At 39.6% G+C, this 17,930-nt stretch overlaps 2 protein-coding genes across 2 annotated transcripts in view; one reads left to right on the top strand and one right to left on the bottom strand.

The window, feature by feature from the left end:
- LOC139770131 (uncharacterized) overlaps positions 1-17,930 on the top strand; it is a 53,380-nt gene that overhangs the window by 4,445 nt on the left and 31,005 nt on the right. The window contains exons 6-7 of the mRNA XM_071701877.1: positions 1,250-1,346; positions 3,778-3,942. Of these exons, the coding sequence (XP_071557978.1) occupies positions 1,250-1,346; positions 3,778-3,942 (262 nt within the window). The remainder of the gene's footprint in view (positions 1-1,249; positions 1,347-3,777; positions 3,943-17,930) is intronic.
- Positions 237-977, bottom strand: LOC139770143 (cilia- and flagella-associated protein 299-like). Its single transcript, XM_071701892.1, has one exon. The coding sequence runs from the start codon at positions 951-953 to the stop codon at positions 237-239; it is 717 nt and encodes a 238-aa protein (XP_071557993.1). The 5' UTR covers positions 954-977.

Below are 17,930 nucleotides of genomic sequence, written 5' to 3'. Positions count from 1 at the left end.
ACGTTCTTGATATGAAACTTAATTTAGCTCATCGGCTAAAACGATAGTCCATCAGCTTAACAATCATTTTTTAAGCTGGTTTGAGATTGTAATCTTAACTTTTGTTTATCAAAATACTCTTTGTTTGTTGCCATCATCTTCTTTCCTTGGAAAAGAGGCGAGAAAAGATGCACACCATGGAGATTTATAATGTGAAAATCTAGTCAGTATAATAATGTTGAATGATATTGACATCTCTAATTTTCATGCGCAATTTTGCTTTGAATCACATGATCGTACAATATTACGTGCTCATAAAACGGGCAATGTATCCGAACTCGCGTCGTCTGCACGCCGGGTGACGTGACAACCGGATCGACCGTGATCACCTGTCTGTCGTGAATATTTTTCAACAACAGGCCACGTTTGGGGTCTACGATTGGCACGTAATTACGGGTCTCATTCAAACACGTCCTCCCCATTCTCCAGTGATAGTACGCGAGATCTTGCTTGAGCGGCGATAATTTTCTTTCCCCTCGGTAATACGGCAGCCAATCTTCCGTTTCGAGCCGATCGCTGAAATCGATGTAAGCCGATTCCTCGAATTGCAATTTCGTTCTGAAGCAGCGGACAAACACGATGGTCGATAAAATCCTTAATCTGTTGGCTCGCTCGCGTAGGGCGAGCTCCTCCATTAACCTACCGGCAGGCGACACGAATTCCGACGTGAGTACGTAAGGACGGTGAACGGGAAACAATAGATCTCTCACGATTCGCAAGCGACGATAAAAGCTCTCTTCGTTTAGAGTCTCGCCCGTACAGCGGTAACCGAGCTCAGCCAACTGGCGTGCGGTTTTGGTGCTTCTGAGATAGCAGATATCTGCAGGTATCACTAGCGAATCTAAATATTCCTCGTAATTTTGAAAATTCAGCAATCTTCTGTCACTGTCGGTCTGCGTCCCGATGACAGTCATGTTCGAAGGGAAAGGCAGAGGGAGTGATTTTATTTTTAAACCAGTAATTTTACGCTGTCACTGACGTTCGGAATTCTTTATATTGCGAACAATCGCGACGCGTGAAACATGAATCCAAGGTATTCAAGGTAATCCAAGCGAGAGTATCGAAGTATCGACACGTTTGACATCTATACGTTATCACGAAATAGAATATTACGCTCGACTCTTTATTGACAATGCTATGTGCAAGATCTATCGAGGCCGGGTACGATGTGCCCTATTTACCACATACGTCATGATCTTTTTCCCTTCAGGACGAGACCGAACGGATTCACAATATGGGAGGAGCTGTCGTTCATTGTATGGGTGTGTTGCGAGTAAACGGACTCCTCAGTATATCCCGAGCCATTGGTAAGTAACTGTAATACGTATGTTTTTTATTCGCAAAGATATAGAAATTTACTGAAAATAAAAACTTAGCATTTTTTTATTTCGTACGAAATGTTTGGATAATCCTTTAAATAATTAAACGACAAATATATCTAAGGGTGACTTTAATTAAACTCTGAATTACACGACGATTAATTCAAATAATACCTAAAATATTTTATTAACTGATAGAAGACAAAATTATTAATTTTTTTGTTTGACATATGAAGGATAAACTTGGAGATGACCTTAGAATTATATAACTAGAGCTCTCGCAGTTGTGCCGATTGAATTAATCGGCGGTTAAGTTGTCCGAAGTTTCATCAAAGTCGCTTCAAAGGGATTTAGATTTTTCGATAAAGTTTCCACTGTCGGATTTACCAGTCGGCCTTCGCCGCGTTGAAGAAGACAGGAACATATAGATGGAGACAGCGTGGTCGATCGTGACACCGCGGTGTAGTAAACGATGCTTGCACGTCGTTCAGAATTCTTCGAGGAACGCAAAGTAGTATGTAAGAAACCGAGTAAGAAACCGATATCAATTCCGGAGTTTCGTATAACTTTACACTGTTAAATTTGTAGTGTTAAATTATGCTCAATTAGAGTTATTTTTAACCATCCTTATAGATCGCCACTGCTCTTACTCAATATGTCGTTAATTTAATTAAAACGATGTTAGTTTAACTGAACTAAATGGAGTTAAAATAAAAAAATTTCGACAGACATGATAGTTAAAAATAACAAAAAAATGTTATTTTACTTAAGGTATTGGTTTAAATTTTATCCTTTAATATTTAACAGTGCATAGATTTAAAGAGACATACAAATCCTCATGCAACAAAGTTGCATATTAGAGTTTCACCGCAATCTAATTAATTCCTCTAGAAACTTAAAAACAATAAAGTCTGATATTAATCTTCTCGAATTAGAAACTAATCACGCCTAATTCTTGGGAAAGTACGTTAGATCACCGCCGCACCGAACTCGTAACGGAAGTGTTTTTTTTTTCTCTTATTTCCATTTTCCTTGGCAATTGTAGGGAAACTTTTTCGCTTTTCATAGTCTGCGAAACCTCGATTCCGCACACGTAGTCGTCGAAAACGTGGTTTGCAACTAATCGAGACCGCGATGTTGTTTTCGACGGATACGAATTACCACGCCAGACGGAAGTAATCGCCGTGTAGGAAACGCTACTTTCGGATTGACGTAATCGGCGCGAGCTTTCCCGTTGTTAGAGACTACTGATGTCCCGAGAATTAAAGTCGTTCGTTATCGAACTCGCAAGTATTGTTCGCCGCGGTATAGCCAAGTTCGCGAAGTAGCCAAGTAAGGAACGGGCGCCCGGGCCGTCCGGGCGAGCCCGTGCCCAACTACGGCTTAAAAACGCGTCCTGTAAAGGTGAAGGAGGAAAGAGGAGAGGAAAAAAAGAATTCTGGCCGCGTGTCGAGTATCCTGTTGGTTCCGTTCGCCCGCTGACATAATACTACGTGCAGTTACGCTCCGGGGGCGCTCCACCGAGTGTGGCTCGCACAATCGCATGTCCGGAATAATTAAAAGACTGTTTCTCCCATTCTCGCTTATCTTTAGACACGTAGGGCTCGCGAGCCGCGACATATCGAACGTTCATCAGCGCGTTGACCTTCCGACGCGCTCCAGAGATCAAGATGACTCTTCGCGATTTAATTTGTAAAAAGAAGATTCTTATTGCGACATCTTTTAGCGATCTGGACGTTTTTGTTGCCTTATTCCTCTTCGAATTACGTCGTATAAAACTTGATTCGTATCAACGACGCGAATTAAATAAGCCTTAATGACTCGCCGTCGTTAGCATAGAGAATTTAATTAACCGAAATTAATTATCGCTAACAATGTTAGCGCAACAGGGTCCTAAATGAAAACTTTGGACGGTTCATTATAAATTTGTAAAAATTAATTTGTATTATGGCGAATGAGATAACTCGGTTGCGTGATGCAAATATGTTTTCTCGCGCGTGGGTGTATGTGTGCATGTATGTATATGTGTAATATGTATGCGTATGCCAAGCTCCGGCGCGGTTTCGCGAGGATAATATGGAAGAAAAAGCGGCCGCGGCGTTCGGATTCATAATAACCGGAAGCGCGGCGTTGTTGCAGTGGGGTCGTTATTTAAATTAGCCGCGCTATTCATTAAACAGTTAATTATACTTAATTGCGCGCCGCGTGGCGTGGTTTTCACGTGTAAAATATCTGAATTACGGCTTTACCAATGGATAAACCGTAACAGTTGCCTCCGCTCCAATCTTATAATCGCATACTTTCGGAGCTGAACATTCCTTTCCGCTTTTCGCGTTCGCGCCTAGTAAGCCTCCGGCGAGCGCGTGCCTCTTAACAGCGGAGCGGTCGCTCTTTCATTTCTTTTCCTTTCTTTTTCCAGGCGATGTCCCGTATAAACCGTACATCAGCGGCGAGCCCGAGGTCCGATGCGTACATCTGGACGGTACCGAGGATTTTCTCATAATCGCCTGCGACGGATTGTGGGATTACGTTGACCAGAGAACCGCGGCACTCCGCGTCTACCGGCAGGTGCTGCAGAATCCCTGTGAGTACAATATATTTTCACTTGACTCGGTAATTAATAAAAGTCTTTAAGTAAACTGCTAATAATAAAAATCTTTAGTAAACTGCGTTGTGCACTACGTTCGGCAACACTTGACGGTGTATTAATAGGTATTCTTTTTCTTTCTCTCGCTTTTACCAAGAATATTATTTATTCGAGCACTTAATCTAGTTATCCAATTTTTAATGTAATCGACCAGTGAGGATTTAAAAGCACGCCTCAGGCTTTTTAAACTAAAGTTTCACGCGGTTTTTAAGCGGTCTTTGAGGTGCTGAAAACGTTGAAAAGAAGAACTTTCTTCAAAGCGCCACTAATTATTCTCTATAATTTATCAAACTTAAGAAACTGTGAATCTCTTTCGCGAATCGCGGTAACTTTTCACGGGTAAACTCTTAGGAGTTCGCGAGGCGGGAAATTTCGTACGAAAGGAACTTCTTACTGAGAAATAACGAGGAGAAAATCCTGCGAACATCGCCGTTCGAATAAGTACACGGCGCGCACGTATTCGATGTATATTGATCGATACGACGTAAGTACTTTACGCGATAAGCGTGCTCTTCGTAAGAAAGCCAAGCCGAATCATTTTCATCGTCGTATCGCCCGTAGCGCCGTAGCGCCAAAACGATACTGCGATATTCGAGAAAGTAGGGGAAACGATATGTCGTTTCGTCGGGGAATTTGTGCTAGAAAAGACGAATCTCTTTGTAATTCAGTCTCTCTCTTTCTCTCTCTATATTCGTGGCCTTTACTTATTATGCTCTGTTTCCTCGATTTCCGGAACGGACGCGACACAAAATTTGCGTAGCGTTTTGTGCGACGCGCTCTCCTACGACCGATCGGTCAATCTTCCTGACGATACTCTTGCACGAAATTCACGAGGGATCGAGTTACGATGAGATAACGAGCAAATTCGACAGTTCCATTGTTAACGCAAATTGGTCGGCGGTCGATTCTTTTCTCGTGTAAGTTGAGCTACTTTTTTTTACAACCAGAGATGAGAAAGCGGGAAGAGATAGGAACAGCTGAAGCAGCAGGTGAACGACAAATTATCACAATTTCGTGCAAACGCAGCTGACATGAGCTGTTTTTTATTTTTATTATTTCCAGAGGAAATAATGCCGGTAGTATTCAGGTTTATTTATTTATAAATGTACGATATGAGCAGTTGTATGATAACACGATCACTAGTTATATAAATGGATTTTAACGACAATAAGTGATATTGAGTCATTCTATAAATAATGAAGTATAATAGGAAGCTTGATTTATTTTTTAGCTCAAAACTGAAAAACTTTTATCGCCAGGGAATTGAAAGTTTAAGATTAAGAGATATGAAGAAGTTGTAAATAATAATGGAAAATATATTTTGGATTAAAATTAAAATGTCAAAGTTTTTGTCTTATTTTAAAAATATCTAAATAACCACATTACTTATGGCTTATGGGATGATCCAATATAAGGTAATCCATATATACCTCATAAATATAAGTCTCCCTTGTGATTCTTTTTGAGCTTTATCTTAACAAAATATTCAAGCATCGATACCACTTGCGCGAATTATGAATTTATGAATAAGTAAAATGCCTCAATATTCTCGGAAAAGAAAAGTCTATTCGGAATTGATCGAAGGATCCACAATTGAAAGGAAATATGTTCTGAATACACTCGGTACATTTCGGATAGGCTGGAATAGAAGAGATGGAATTACATGGACCCGATGCTAACTGATGCTTATTGCAAACGACATTTTTCCAAGTACCAGCAATCTTCAACCGGACGAGAGCAATAAAGTCGATAAGTCTTTTCCCGAATCTCGCGTATTTCATCTTGCGACATGAACTCGTAATTGAATCATCGATCTCGCCTTAATGCAAGGCACTGTCTCGATGACGTTGCGGACGTCCTCTACTCGCTATCGGCTCTTGTGTTTTTCTTTTTGCCTCACTGATGTCGAAGGGTGGTCTGTCGAACGTAACGCAGACTCGGTGCTCGCCTTTTCCCTCGTCCTCGGGCGAGCAGGCCGACCGGCAAAGCTTGGCGGCTCCTCCGATCATTCTCTCACTCGCTCGTTACCCGTCTGCACGGTCGGCCGTCTCTCTCCCGTCGTCTATTCCCCGAGACGTTTTCCCTTCGATTGATTTTTCGTCGCGACCGAACCCCGCGTCTCGCGTCTCTCAGTTGGTGACTCAGTGATTCACAGTGATTCATAGTGCCTCTGAGGAGGAGGACCTCGAGAAGAATATTAGCCCGATCGATTGCCTTCGTACAAATTCTCCTCGGTAAGTCGCGGATCACTCGCAATCAATTGACTGTCAAGCATAAATAAAGAATAGTGGATAGGGGAAGGTGAAAAGTATCTATCTAGTAGTACAATACTTTTAAAAGATCTGTCCAATAGTCTGTCTATGTACTAGGAAACAAAGGTTTTTGAAAACACTACTGAATAGCAAAAGTTCTTGTAAAATCACTAAAATTATAGTTATTAATTTTATCGATTAATGAATAATTGAAGATTCGGGTGAATTAGGGACTTGAGTCAGATAAATCAATTCAAATTGTTCATCTCTTTTGAAAACACCATTAGCAAAAATCCTTGTAGACTAAAAGTAGACTAAAAAATTATAGTTATTAATTTTTATTTTTGTAGAATTAAATACTGAAATTTAATAGAGAAATAATTGAAATTTTTAAATAGTGGAGTAATAGAATGATGTTAATGATGAAATTAATAACTGCTATTTTCTTAAAAATTTTGCAAAATTACTAAACGAATTATTAAAAATTATTCTATTTTCAACCTCTTTCAATAATTTTATAATAACCCAGTAATTTTTTATTATCGGGAAATTATTGCGTTATCTTAGTTGCTCAATTAGCTCGCTTATTTAATCACGAAGTCGATCATCTTCCGATATTGCCTCGAAATTAGTAATCACCGATCACGAGCATCGACATCATGCGATTGCGTTCGTACGCGTAATATGTATAGAAATCGCGACTAAACGCGCGTGTGAGACGACGCGATTCGGCTCACCGTCTTCTGAGAGCAAAAGGCAAAGAAAGAGAACTCAAAGTAATCGAACGATCGACGCGGCCCGGCATTGTTGTCGCGCGACAGACGTTTTACCAGCGGCAACGGTACGCTGGCACCGTGCACACTCATCGAAAGGAGTCCGGAAATCTCTCCCCTCTCGCGAAACTACCGTACTTACTGTCCGCTGCGTCCGCGAAAACATGCCTCCCCGTTAGGAAGTGCGCGATTATCGTCGCCATCCGCCGCACCGATGTAATCTTTATTTCGCGCTTTCCGCGTAAGGAATTCGAAAATTACGCGAACCCTATATGTCAGTCTTCGCTATAAAGATCGCATTGCACTAGGTTGTAATAAAGAGTCGCTGGAACGCTACTTATCTTCGCCGTAGCGAAATTCTCAAAGCGATTCGGACATCGAATTTTTCCTCGTTAATAACGTCAAAGCAACAATATATTTATTTTTCTTTCAGTCGTAAGCGATTGAAAACGGGAGACTTTTCACGAACTTACCTTTACTTCGGACAATTATTTCAATTAAATTAAATTAAATATTGTTCCGATTCTGCTTATGATTGTAAATCATTCTTAGGAGTGATAAAATAGATTTTTTTGAAAATATAGAAATCGATATATTAATGGTTTAAGTACTCAATCTATCAGTATGAATTGTATACCCTTATTGTCTATTTTATGTGAAAAAATCGCTCGTCGCAGGTGATCATGAATAATAGATTAACGACTTGAGTTGATATTTATCTGACTCAAGTCTCTAATTCACCCGGCTCTTCACTTATTCATCAGCCGATAGACCCAAGCACGTGTCACATATATATGTCTTGATCTGTTGGCTAATAAATAGCTGAGGTACCGCGATATATACATGACAACCGGCCAAACGTGTCGATCCCTTCTCGCTTTACGCGGATCTCAGAAGCGTAAAGGCCAATACCCATACGGCGCGGTGAAAAGCTTCGGTGGAGAGAACGCAAACGTGTGCGCAGCGTTAAGGATCTACGTCTCACGTTCCCATAATTGTTAATTTGGGAAAGCGAGTCTGCGCGCGCGGATAGCGCGCGCGAGTTTCTCATCGTTGCGCCGCGCCGGTAATTTGTAAGTACGTGTCGCGCGACACGCGTTTAAAATTGATTTCAACGACGTTTCCCCTCGGAAATCGCGGGGAAAGAAGAAAAGTCGGCGGCGCCGAGAGCGAACGGTCACGCAGCATCCCAGGAGAAATATGTTGGAGATTCCGTCACGCTCTGACGCATCGTTGACACGATGCGCACACATACCCCGCTCCTCATATTTTAAATAACGTTCTGAATCACACGGCGCGGCGGCGCATAGCGCTTAAATCTACGATGACGGCACAGCCGTCAGTACGTGAGCCGCATCTGCTTGGATACTGGGACGTACTTGCGCAATCTGTCTCGACGGATATCGTGGCGTACCTCGCAGGCACCAGACGAGCTCATTACAGTAATTACGTTATTCAACTTATGCGATAAAGATCCCGGAATATTAATTTTACAGTATTGATGTTGACGTTCAAGACGAAGAAATTTCGGGGAAATTCAAATAATTGCAACTTAGAATTGTACCAGTAGAGTTTTTTTTAAATCGTTTTTCGATTCTACTATCCAAAAATGCGGAACGTGGAAGTGGAAAATATTCTGCTATCAATTTGACACGTCGTAAAAGTAAAATAATTCTGAAAATTGCATTCAGATTGAAATTTTTACTTCTGTCGTCATGTTTCTATGTGACATTTTGCTGTATATAACTGAATGTTAACCATTTTACAAATCTTCCATTCAATGGAAACGATTATTCTCAACGATTGACAGAGAATATATAAATATGTAATAGAGTAATTTTTATATAATTTATATTTGAATGAAAAATTTAAATCTTTCGGTTAGATATAAATTATAAGAATAACTTTGTAATATATACATCAGTGAGTCACGAAACTGATCAAATCATGTTATTGTTACGAATTTCTTTTGAAAATTTATAAACGAAGATAACTGTAGCACACACACCACGATCATAGATATTTGTTTGTTTATGTCTCGTTGACATTGAAAGGTTTTCGCCGATTGCCTTTTTTAAATTAATTAATTATAGATAATTGCGTAGCACATTTGATTAGTTTCGTGAGTCATGTGTGTATTGTGTATTCTCTGACGTCAATCATAATTTTGTCACAAAGTGGTTGATAATCGTTATCGGAAACGTGTGCTATATGCGAATTTCGGGGCTTTATTTTTATATCGGGGCAGATTACCGCCCGGTTTACAACTTTCTGAGGTAATAAACGGTTAACAAAACCGGTTCCGTTTAATTTCGGCTAATTGAAACCTCCGGAACAGACGCAACGCGGCTCGGGCTCCTCTCGGGCGCGGCGCATGGCAACAGTGCAACGGCGTTAAAAGATCGCAATAAGGCATTAAACAAAGGAATCCGGGAGGAGCTGAACCAAGACCGCGGTTACTGAAGCGAAACGCCTGGAGCGTTTCTTCGTCTCGAAAGGATTCGTCGGAGAACGAGGCTCCGAAGGAAAAGGGGGGAGGAGGGACATCGAGTGGTAGGAAGGGGGTATCCATTCACAAGATATCGCACGAAAGGTGAAATTTGGGTTACATCAGGTCCTTCGCCCCCCTTATTATCGTATTGTACTCGATTCATTAGCAATACTTTCCGAGACGTGTCTCATCTCCTTTCCTCCCCCTGTCCTCTCAATTATTAAAAGGATCGATCAGTTCTAAGCTCGTCAATTACTGTAGTTTAATTAACGTTAATTGTCCTCCGTGAGATAGCATACCTAGGTCTTTGCGTTTCTTAATTGTGTTCGTGACAGTTATAATTTCCGAGTATTTTTTTTTTTTTCGATATTACATTCACGGGAAAAAATGTCTTATTATCCAGAAAGATGTAGAGAGGAGCTATTAAATTACGCGATCGCGCGAGAGATTCGAGGAATCGACGAGCGAGCGAGATCGTTATTGGACGACGGTGCGCCGCGCGAGGCCGAACGAAATATCGGCGGCGATTATTTTCTCCACGCACACCGGCGTACACGACCGGTCTGGCAGCGAACCTCGTCCTCAAAAAGATCGGTCGAAGGCCACAACCGTGGTAGCCTGACTCTCCCTTCGGCTGCCCGGGTCCAACGTTTGTGACGCTGCGGTCGAGCGGCAAGACCGATCGTTTTTCTTTTTTTTTTTTTCGCAGCCGAAAAAGCGCCGATCCGCCTCGTTGTTCCGTGCGAGATTTGCACGGAAAATTGTCCCGCGTAACGAGTTTCTCGCGTTTCGTCGCAATGAGAATCGCTGACTGCGACAGCGCCCGCAACGGTCGTCCCGCAGTCAGCGGAGCGGCCTAACCGCAGGCTCGGATGAATCACCCGGGAGGATCGTTCGTCTTAATCCCTCGATATCGCGCACCTCCTTTCGGCTTTCGCATGTACATACATCGCATGTCGATTCAAAAGCCGGTCTTTCGCGATATCTCTCTTAGCAACGGTCTCTTTATTACAGCCGCCCGTTATATTATCGAAAACGAGATTACCGTATGAAATCCTTGCGTATACATACACTATCTTAATCTTAATAGTAAATTTAATGACGAATTGATTTTTCGCCAGAAGAAATTTCTTTGGTGAGAAGCCGTCATTATATACCTTAATCTTAAATTATAATCTTCTCAAGATATACAGTCCTTTCAAAATTAAATGGGCAAAGTGGTATTAAGCTAATTATGTCTTTGAAGGTTCGCAGATATGACCCATTTTCAATCATTTATCATTCAGAAATTGATGTCTTGACATTTTAACTGAAGACAATTTAATTAAACGAGATTTGAAAAAGGAAATTGTAATTTTCTCGAGACATTACGGTTCATTTGAAATTAAATGAGCAATGTGGTATTTTATTAGACTAATTATATGTCTTCGAAAGTTCGCAGATATGACCTATTTTCAATCATTTATCATTCAGAAATTGATGACTTGACATTTTAAATGGGCTGAAGACGATTTAATTAAAGGAGATCTGAAGAAGAAAATACTGCAAAGTTTTATTTCGGTTTAAAAAAAAACATTGGACACCCTTGGTTATTGAGCCGTCGAGAGCAATTTGAATTCCGTTGCTTCAAGGCGAAGCTCGTGGTGCGACATTATTAACGCTTTCATCGCCAGGGCGTTAACGGAGCCGGATATAATCGCATCGGGCATTACGGTCGAAAACAAAACCCAGCCGCAGAGAGGCGAGGCATCTTCGCTGCTTTTTACGCTTATGACGCCAGCGAGTTCCAATTTTAGCGTAGCGTGCGAGCATTTGCTCGCGGGACATTCGTATCTGACTCACGGCGACATTCCTCGCGTCGTTCGCCGAATAAATTTAATTTTTGTTCCCCCGAGCGACGCGAGGAAGACGCGCAGGAGTACGTGCGAGAGCGAGCACGTCGGTCCCGGGGGAGGAAGCTCGGAGGGAATAACCGAACGAAATCGCATCGAGCTCGATCTGTTCGTGCGAGAAGATGGAAACGGGCGCGGCGGAGACACGACGCTTCTGAAAATCGCTTGCCCGCGATGTCACCGCGATGGCGAGCGCTAAAAATACGAACGGCCGCTTCTCGCGTTTGGGCATAGTCTCTCTCGTTTGAAGGATTTTAACAGCTGAAAGGCATTTCTCGTCCTAGGACGCGACAACGCCCGAGGTCGACGACCCCACCTTTTCCGAGAGCGCATCGTTCGGGAACGCTCAAAGTATCGTAAACTCGGTTCCTCGAGTGGCACTGACCTGCGCAACCTGACGGGGCGCGACTTCCGCGAATCGGTCAGATATCGGGCGATCTGCGATATTTCCTCGTTTCTTATCCGAGGCGTCGACTCGCACCGTACAGAAACTGTTGAAACAACGATATAAATTACATTGGTATTTCATCATCGATACGCTGAAAATTTATCTATTTTCTAGCCGCGAAGTTTTATGTCTTCGCTACTTTTTTAAAGTGACAAATAGAATGCTGCTTGAAAGAAAGCAGTCGACTAAAAAGACGCGTCGTTTGCCAGAGATTGCTACATTGAATTTGTGTGTTGTGCTTGAGAAGGATTCTCGATTGGTTCAAGAGCCGATATTAAATTGGAATGTCATCGTCCAGTTGCTACAACTTGTATTCTTACGTCACCTTATCGTTATATCATTCTAACTGCCTTTGGCGAGCTTTATCGAGAATACTCTATTAACGACTTCCGTCTGCGACTTGGCCGCGGATGTTTATTTAGAATGCGCTCGACATCCTGAATAATAATAGCCGCGCATTCCGCGGGAGAGAGAGAGAGAGAGAGAGAGAGATTTTCTCTTCTAAACGTTTTCACCGAAGCAGTGAGTAATTCGCGGCAGTGAGCTTTCGCGTTTATGGCGATAATAAACGCGGTGATGTCACCCGCGAATCGTCGTCCACCGGGAGTGGTTAATCGTCACGAAGCGTGTAAAAATATATATTATGCGTGTGGTCGGCATACGTGATATGTGCCATCTGGTACACTTCCTCCTTGGGAAGCATCAACCACATTTTATAAAACGCACCACGCCCACCGTGCGTGAAATTTTTCGCCGAAGTAATTGGGAGTTTTAGACGGTGTATACTCTTAACCGTTAACACGCGATTTTGTATTATTTCTTTAATTATTATTATGAGATAGTAGGTCGTGGTTATATGCCTCGTTCATCATAGTGCGTATAATGATCTAAATATAAATTTTATATGTTCCTCGCGATGCGATTGTATGCGCGAGATTAAAATTCCATTTAATTTTTTTATTTTTCTTTAATTGAACGCCCCTTTTATTTCATTATAGATATTATATGACGCATACATTCGGTGATGTGTAATACCATATAATTTCGATTTATCGGTTAATACTATATCTTTATTGAATGAGAGTATAAGAAATATATAATTTTCAGTAAAACTATATATTACATATTGTAAATAGAATATAAAATTGTTATAATTACAATTATCTCTAAATTAATATACTTTCTCAAATTTTCTTTAAATATTTATTATAATAATTGATATAGTTTTCAATCTGAATAGAAAAACATCTAACGAATGCTTAATTAAAATCTTTTTGTCTATATTTAAATTTATGTTAATTAATAACTATATTGTATAATTAGAGTATATTTATAATAACTAATTAACTATGAAATAATGTATTATTTTTCATCTTAATTCATGAAAGATAATACAATATATTTTTTACGACATATTTTTAATGGCAAGCTAATTATGTGTTACTTCATAAAACGGACCGCTTGATACGATATTCGATAATCGATTCCTGAATCGCGTGGTCGAACGATGAGTCCGTCGCAGAAAGAAAAAATATCGTCGGACCGTCATGTCTGGGCGGCTTCTCATAAATGGAGAAAGCCAGAAATTGGCGAATTAAGGCGCAGAGTTTCCAGTTTCTCGCTACGAAAAATGCTTTCCAAGCACATAAATGCGCACCTCAATCACGGGATAATTACGCGCCCGTCGTGTAATATATAATGAGTTTGATAAATTTGAAATAAAGAATGTTACCTCGCGAATAAACAGCGGCGGCGCAATTGTGTAAGTAAGCGCGATCTTAACACGCCGAGGCCGATAATTATACGGTAGATTATCGTCGAGAAAGTCACTTAAAGTCGAGCGCATCGGATTCACGAACGTTCGTTACGCTTGTACGACCGCGTTCGCGATCGTTCCACGCTTCGAAGATCGAACAAGAATGATCCATATTCATTGTGGTTTAGTTCGGGATCGTTTCTTCAGTGGAGATAATATAGAATGTGGCGTGTTTAGAGCCGCGATAGATCAAGGTGGTCACGCATTTACATAAAATACACCTCTTCGTGATTCTAAAGGGGGATACTTTTAAAAGGATACTCCGAAGATGCCGAGAAGGCAATTTTCTAGCACCTTTCGAACGTTAATTATTATTAAAGGTGTATGTATACTAAAATCAAATATGCGTGCTAATTTTCGAATGCTCTTGTTATATTTGAAAATATTTTATATGTTTTTGAAACGTAGATTTTATTATTTTAACGGTATTATAAAGTTTCTAATCAAATTTTTTTGCCTAGCAAATAGCAATTCTCTTTTATTTAAATCAAATATTTAAATAAAAATGTATTCTTCTCTTATACGCTTGCAAATTAGATTATTCAGTTGACACGAGTTTTCATCGCGATGTGATTAAGCAGTCGGTCTCCGACTCGTTTTGATTCATATTAAAGCACAGAAAAGTTTTCATACAAAATTGTGTTTACATTGAGTTTCACAAATTGAGTCGTGTGATTGCTTCGTGTATGTGGGAATGGAAAGCGTGAAGAGGTCATCTCACACACACCTCAAACGTGACGCTACCGATCATTTTATTGACGTTCGTTTCTCGATTACCGAATTCTAGCGTTCGCTGTTACGTTAAACTTATTTGGCGGTGTATTGGCTACAAAAAGCTAAGCGAATAATAATATTGAAGCAAAACGGCCGGGAGAGAAAGGCGGCTAAACTCGGACAAGCCTATTCACTCGGCCATGAATGCACGGTGTTCTCGAATTCTTCACTAATGCGAAAAAGAAGAGGGAATTAGAGCCAGTTTTATAGACTCTTTAGTCGACGCGGGGCCGTGAATATAACACATTAATAGCTTGCTCGGTTAAATGTTCGAGTACGGCAACAAATATTCTACTTGTTCCTTTTTATTCCTACAAATGTTGTGTCTCACAAAAAAGACCCATGTATTTTTGTATTATTTATAAACATATAGAGAGAAAGAGACGTGTCAGGAGCAAATATGGATGGGGAATATGAGAGGCTGCAATAAACTTCGCGTGCCATAAAAATCAAAATAAGTAATAATCGTTAGCGCGTATTTTACTAAATAAATTAATTGAAACGTTACGACATTGCGGAATATATATTTATTGTCATATTTTTACTTATTTGTGACATAAATACTGAAGCAATTTATTTAATATGTTAATACTCTGGGCAGAGAGAAAGAAAAAATATAGAAAGACCAAACGCAGACAACAAATCACATGAAAAATATATTAGGAAGAAAAAAAAAGAAAGGAAAGTAAATAACATGTCTAAATATTTTATCGGTTTCTTTTCTATTCTCGTACTTTATAGACACTAATTTATTTTTATTGCATAAATATATTCTTTCGATCTTTGTTATTCATGATATACGAACAGTGAAGGAAAAAAATTTTATATTTTATAAATGTCAGCGTCTTATTTTTGTGTGTCGATAACAATAGGCTCTATTCTTTGCGTGAACTTTATATGTTTTCTATTGTGCATTCTTATGCACAATGGATCGGCGGAAAGTTATAACTCAGAGTTAAATATTTACGTTATTCTTTCTTAGCCCGTTTCAAGACATCAGATCTACGAGGAAAATTATCATCTATATATAGACGTAATATTTTCAGAGGTTTATTATCTCAAATTAAAATAAATAATTAATACACAGTATTTCATATTTAAAATGATATTAACGCCGCGCATCGAATTCTTTCTTTAAATATTCACTAAAATAATCATAGTTTTGAAAAAAAGTTTCTTTTTTTTAAGAGATAAAATTAAAATATTAAAAATATATAACTTTTATAAGATTTTGTAAGTATAAGTCTCTTTTTCTAATTCTTATTTAGATCGTCCAAATAAACGAAAACAGACGATTAATTCGGCAAGTGAATAATATACCTACATAAATAATAAATTACTCACCTCGTATAGTTGCTCTGCCATCGCTCGATACCTCCCAGGCTTTTTTCTCCTCTCTTGCTTCTCTGGCATGCTTCTTGTTTCCTCATGACGCTCACACAACACTCACTCGCAAAAACATTGTTAATTACATGTTCGCACTAATTACCAAAATACGATAATAGCAGGGCACTTAGCACGGTGCTCCTGGCGTTAATCGCACGCGACGTGCGCTTTACTACCTTGCGATAAAGGAATAATGCGGAATAAAATACGATTGCATCGAGCGATGCGTCTGACACACGCAATGTCTCGCAAATTAGCGAGTAAACGTCAAACGACGAGGTTTTAATCACCGATGTACAAACGTCAAAATTACGCTATTGAGAAATATGAAATACAGGTTTAATTACGATTGTAATTGAATGCCTCGCGACATTTCGGAATCAGTCAGTTTCATATTTTGCGACATAAATAAATTGAAAAATTCGGAAATAGCTTTATTCTGATATCGTGTGGTGAAATTGAGTGGCTAATTGAGGTGCGACGAAGCGTTCAAAAATATATAATTGAAATTCGATATTATCTGTGCAAAACGCTATATTTCGAATGCATAAATCCCGTAAAATACACGTATCAATAATAAGTGGTGGATATATCACTGGCCTTTCGTTACTTTCGTTACTTGATTTAGAGATTCGTAATAACTAATATTCGCATACTTTCAATGATGTTAAAATAATGTTACAATTTAGCGTTAAAAAGGAATGGAATATTTGGCACACATTTATCCTATAATTTATTACAAATATTTCGTCGAAAATATGAGTTATTCAAGATTCGGACGTTACAAAGAATCTGCTATTCAAATAAATCCAGACAGTGCATGACAGGCATTCGCGCATTGTCAGTAATATTAAAACTTAATGTACGAAGGAACAGAATATTCGGTATACGTTCATCCTATGATTCATTATAAATATTTTATTGAAAATGTAAGTTATTAAAGATTCGGACATTACAAGGAATCTGCCGTTCAATCCTGCCGTTAAATCCAAACAGTGCATAGTAGACATTCGTGTACTTTCAATAATGTTAGAACTTAACGTTACGAAGGAAAAGAATATTCGGTACACGTTTATTCTATGATTCATTATGAATATTTCGTTAAAAATGTGAGTTATTAAAGATTCAGACGTTACAAAGAATCTCTGCAGCCGTTTAAATAAATTCAGACGGTGCATAATAGACATGCTTTTGTGTACTTTCAATAATGTTAGAACTTAACGTTAACGAAGGAACAGAATATTTGGAATATGTTTATTTTGTAATTCGTTGAATATTTCGTAAAATTATCTGGCACGCCGGTGCTCGTCCTTCGCCGTATATTTCCAGGGTAGGTACATGTTTACAGACACAGTGGCCTTCGTGTTCGTGCCATTCGGCATTCGTGCGACAATACTCGAGTCGGCAGGCAACGGCGCGAGCCGCTCCGTGTTCGGCAGCGTTGTTATCTCTCGAAACGCGATCGTTCCTTTCGAACAATTAGCAACGATTATCATCTCGCGTGATTAATTAATTCTCACGATTAGCGGTCCGTAAGCGTATCGAGGCGATCGGCCATTTATCGAGGTATTTTTCTCGCGATTTATCTTAATTATTTCCAGGAGTCAAGGCGTCGCAGAATGGCAATTATTGTCGCTTCATTGCGAACAGTAATTGTTTTCTCAGCGATGGTTCGGATTCGATTGCTTCTTGCGTCGCGCTCTGACTTTTCTCGCCGATTGAAATTGAAATGTAATTTGTACAAATGTAATTTTCGTATTAAGAGGTGCGAACACACGGTTACTGATACGAGTTAAGGAGATTATACGATTATACGATTCGCTGAATTAAGTAACGAAAGTAATGGAAAGCAATGATATGCCGATCATTCATGATACGTGTGCGATTACGGGATTTATGCGTTCGAAATGTATTGCACAAATATTGAATTTTTTTTTATATATTTTTAAACGACCCGTCGCATCTTAATTGGTCATTAGAGTCGATTGATTTTATCGCGCAATATCAGGGTTCTTATTTCTGAATTTTTCAATTATTTACATAGCAAATATGAAAACTTAATAGACTCTGAATCAAACGATGCCGATTTAGAC

The sequence above is a fragment of the Temnothorax nylanderi genome, unplaced genomic scaffold (genome assembly GCF_030848795.1).
Source record: "Temnothorax nylanderi isolate EJ_2023f unplaced genomic scaffold, tnyl_v1.0 TNYL_tig0027_pilon, whole genome shotgun sequence".
NCBI classification, from domain to species: Eukaryota; Metazoa; Arthropoda; class Insecta; order Hymenoptera; family Formicidae; genus Temnothorax; species Temnothorax nylanderi.
The sequence above is the reverse complement of the archived record's forward strand: the minus strand, read 5'-3'. Positions and strand labels throughout refer to the sequence as shown.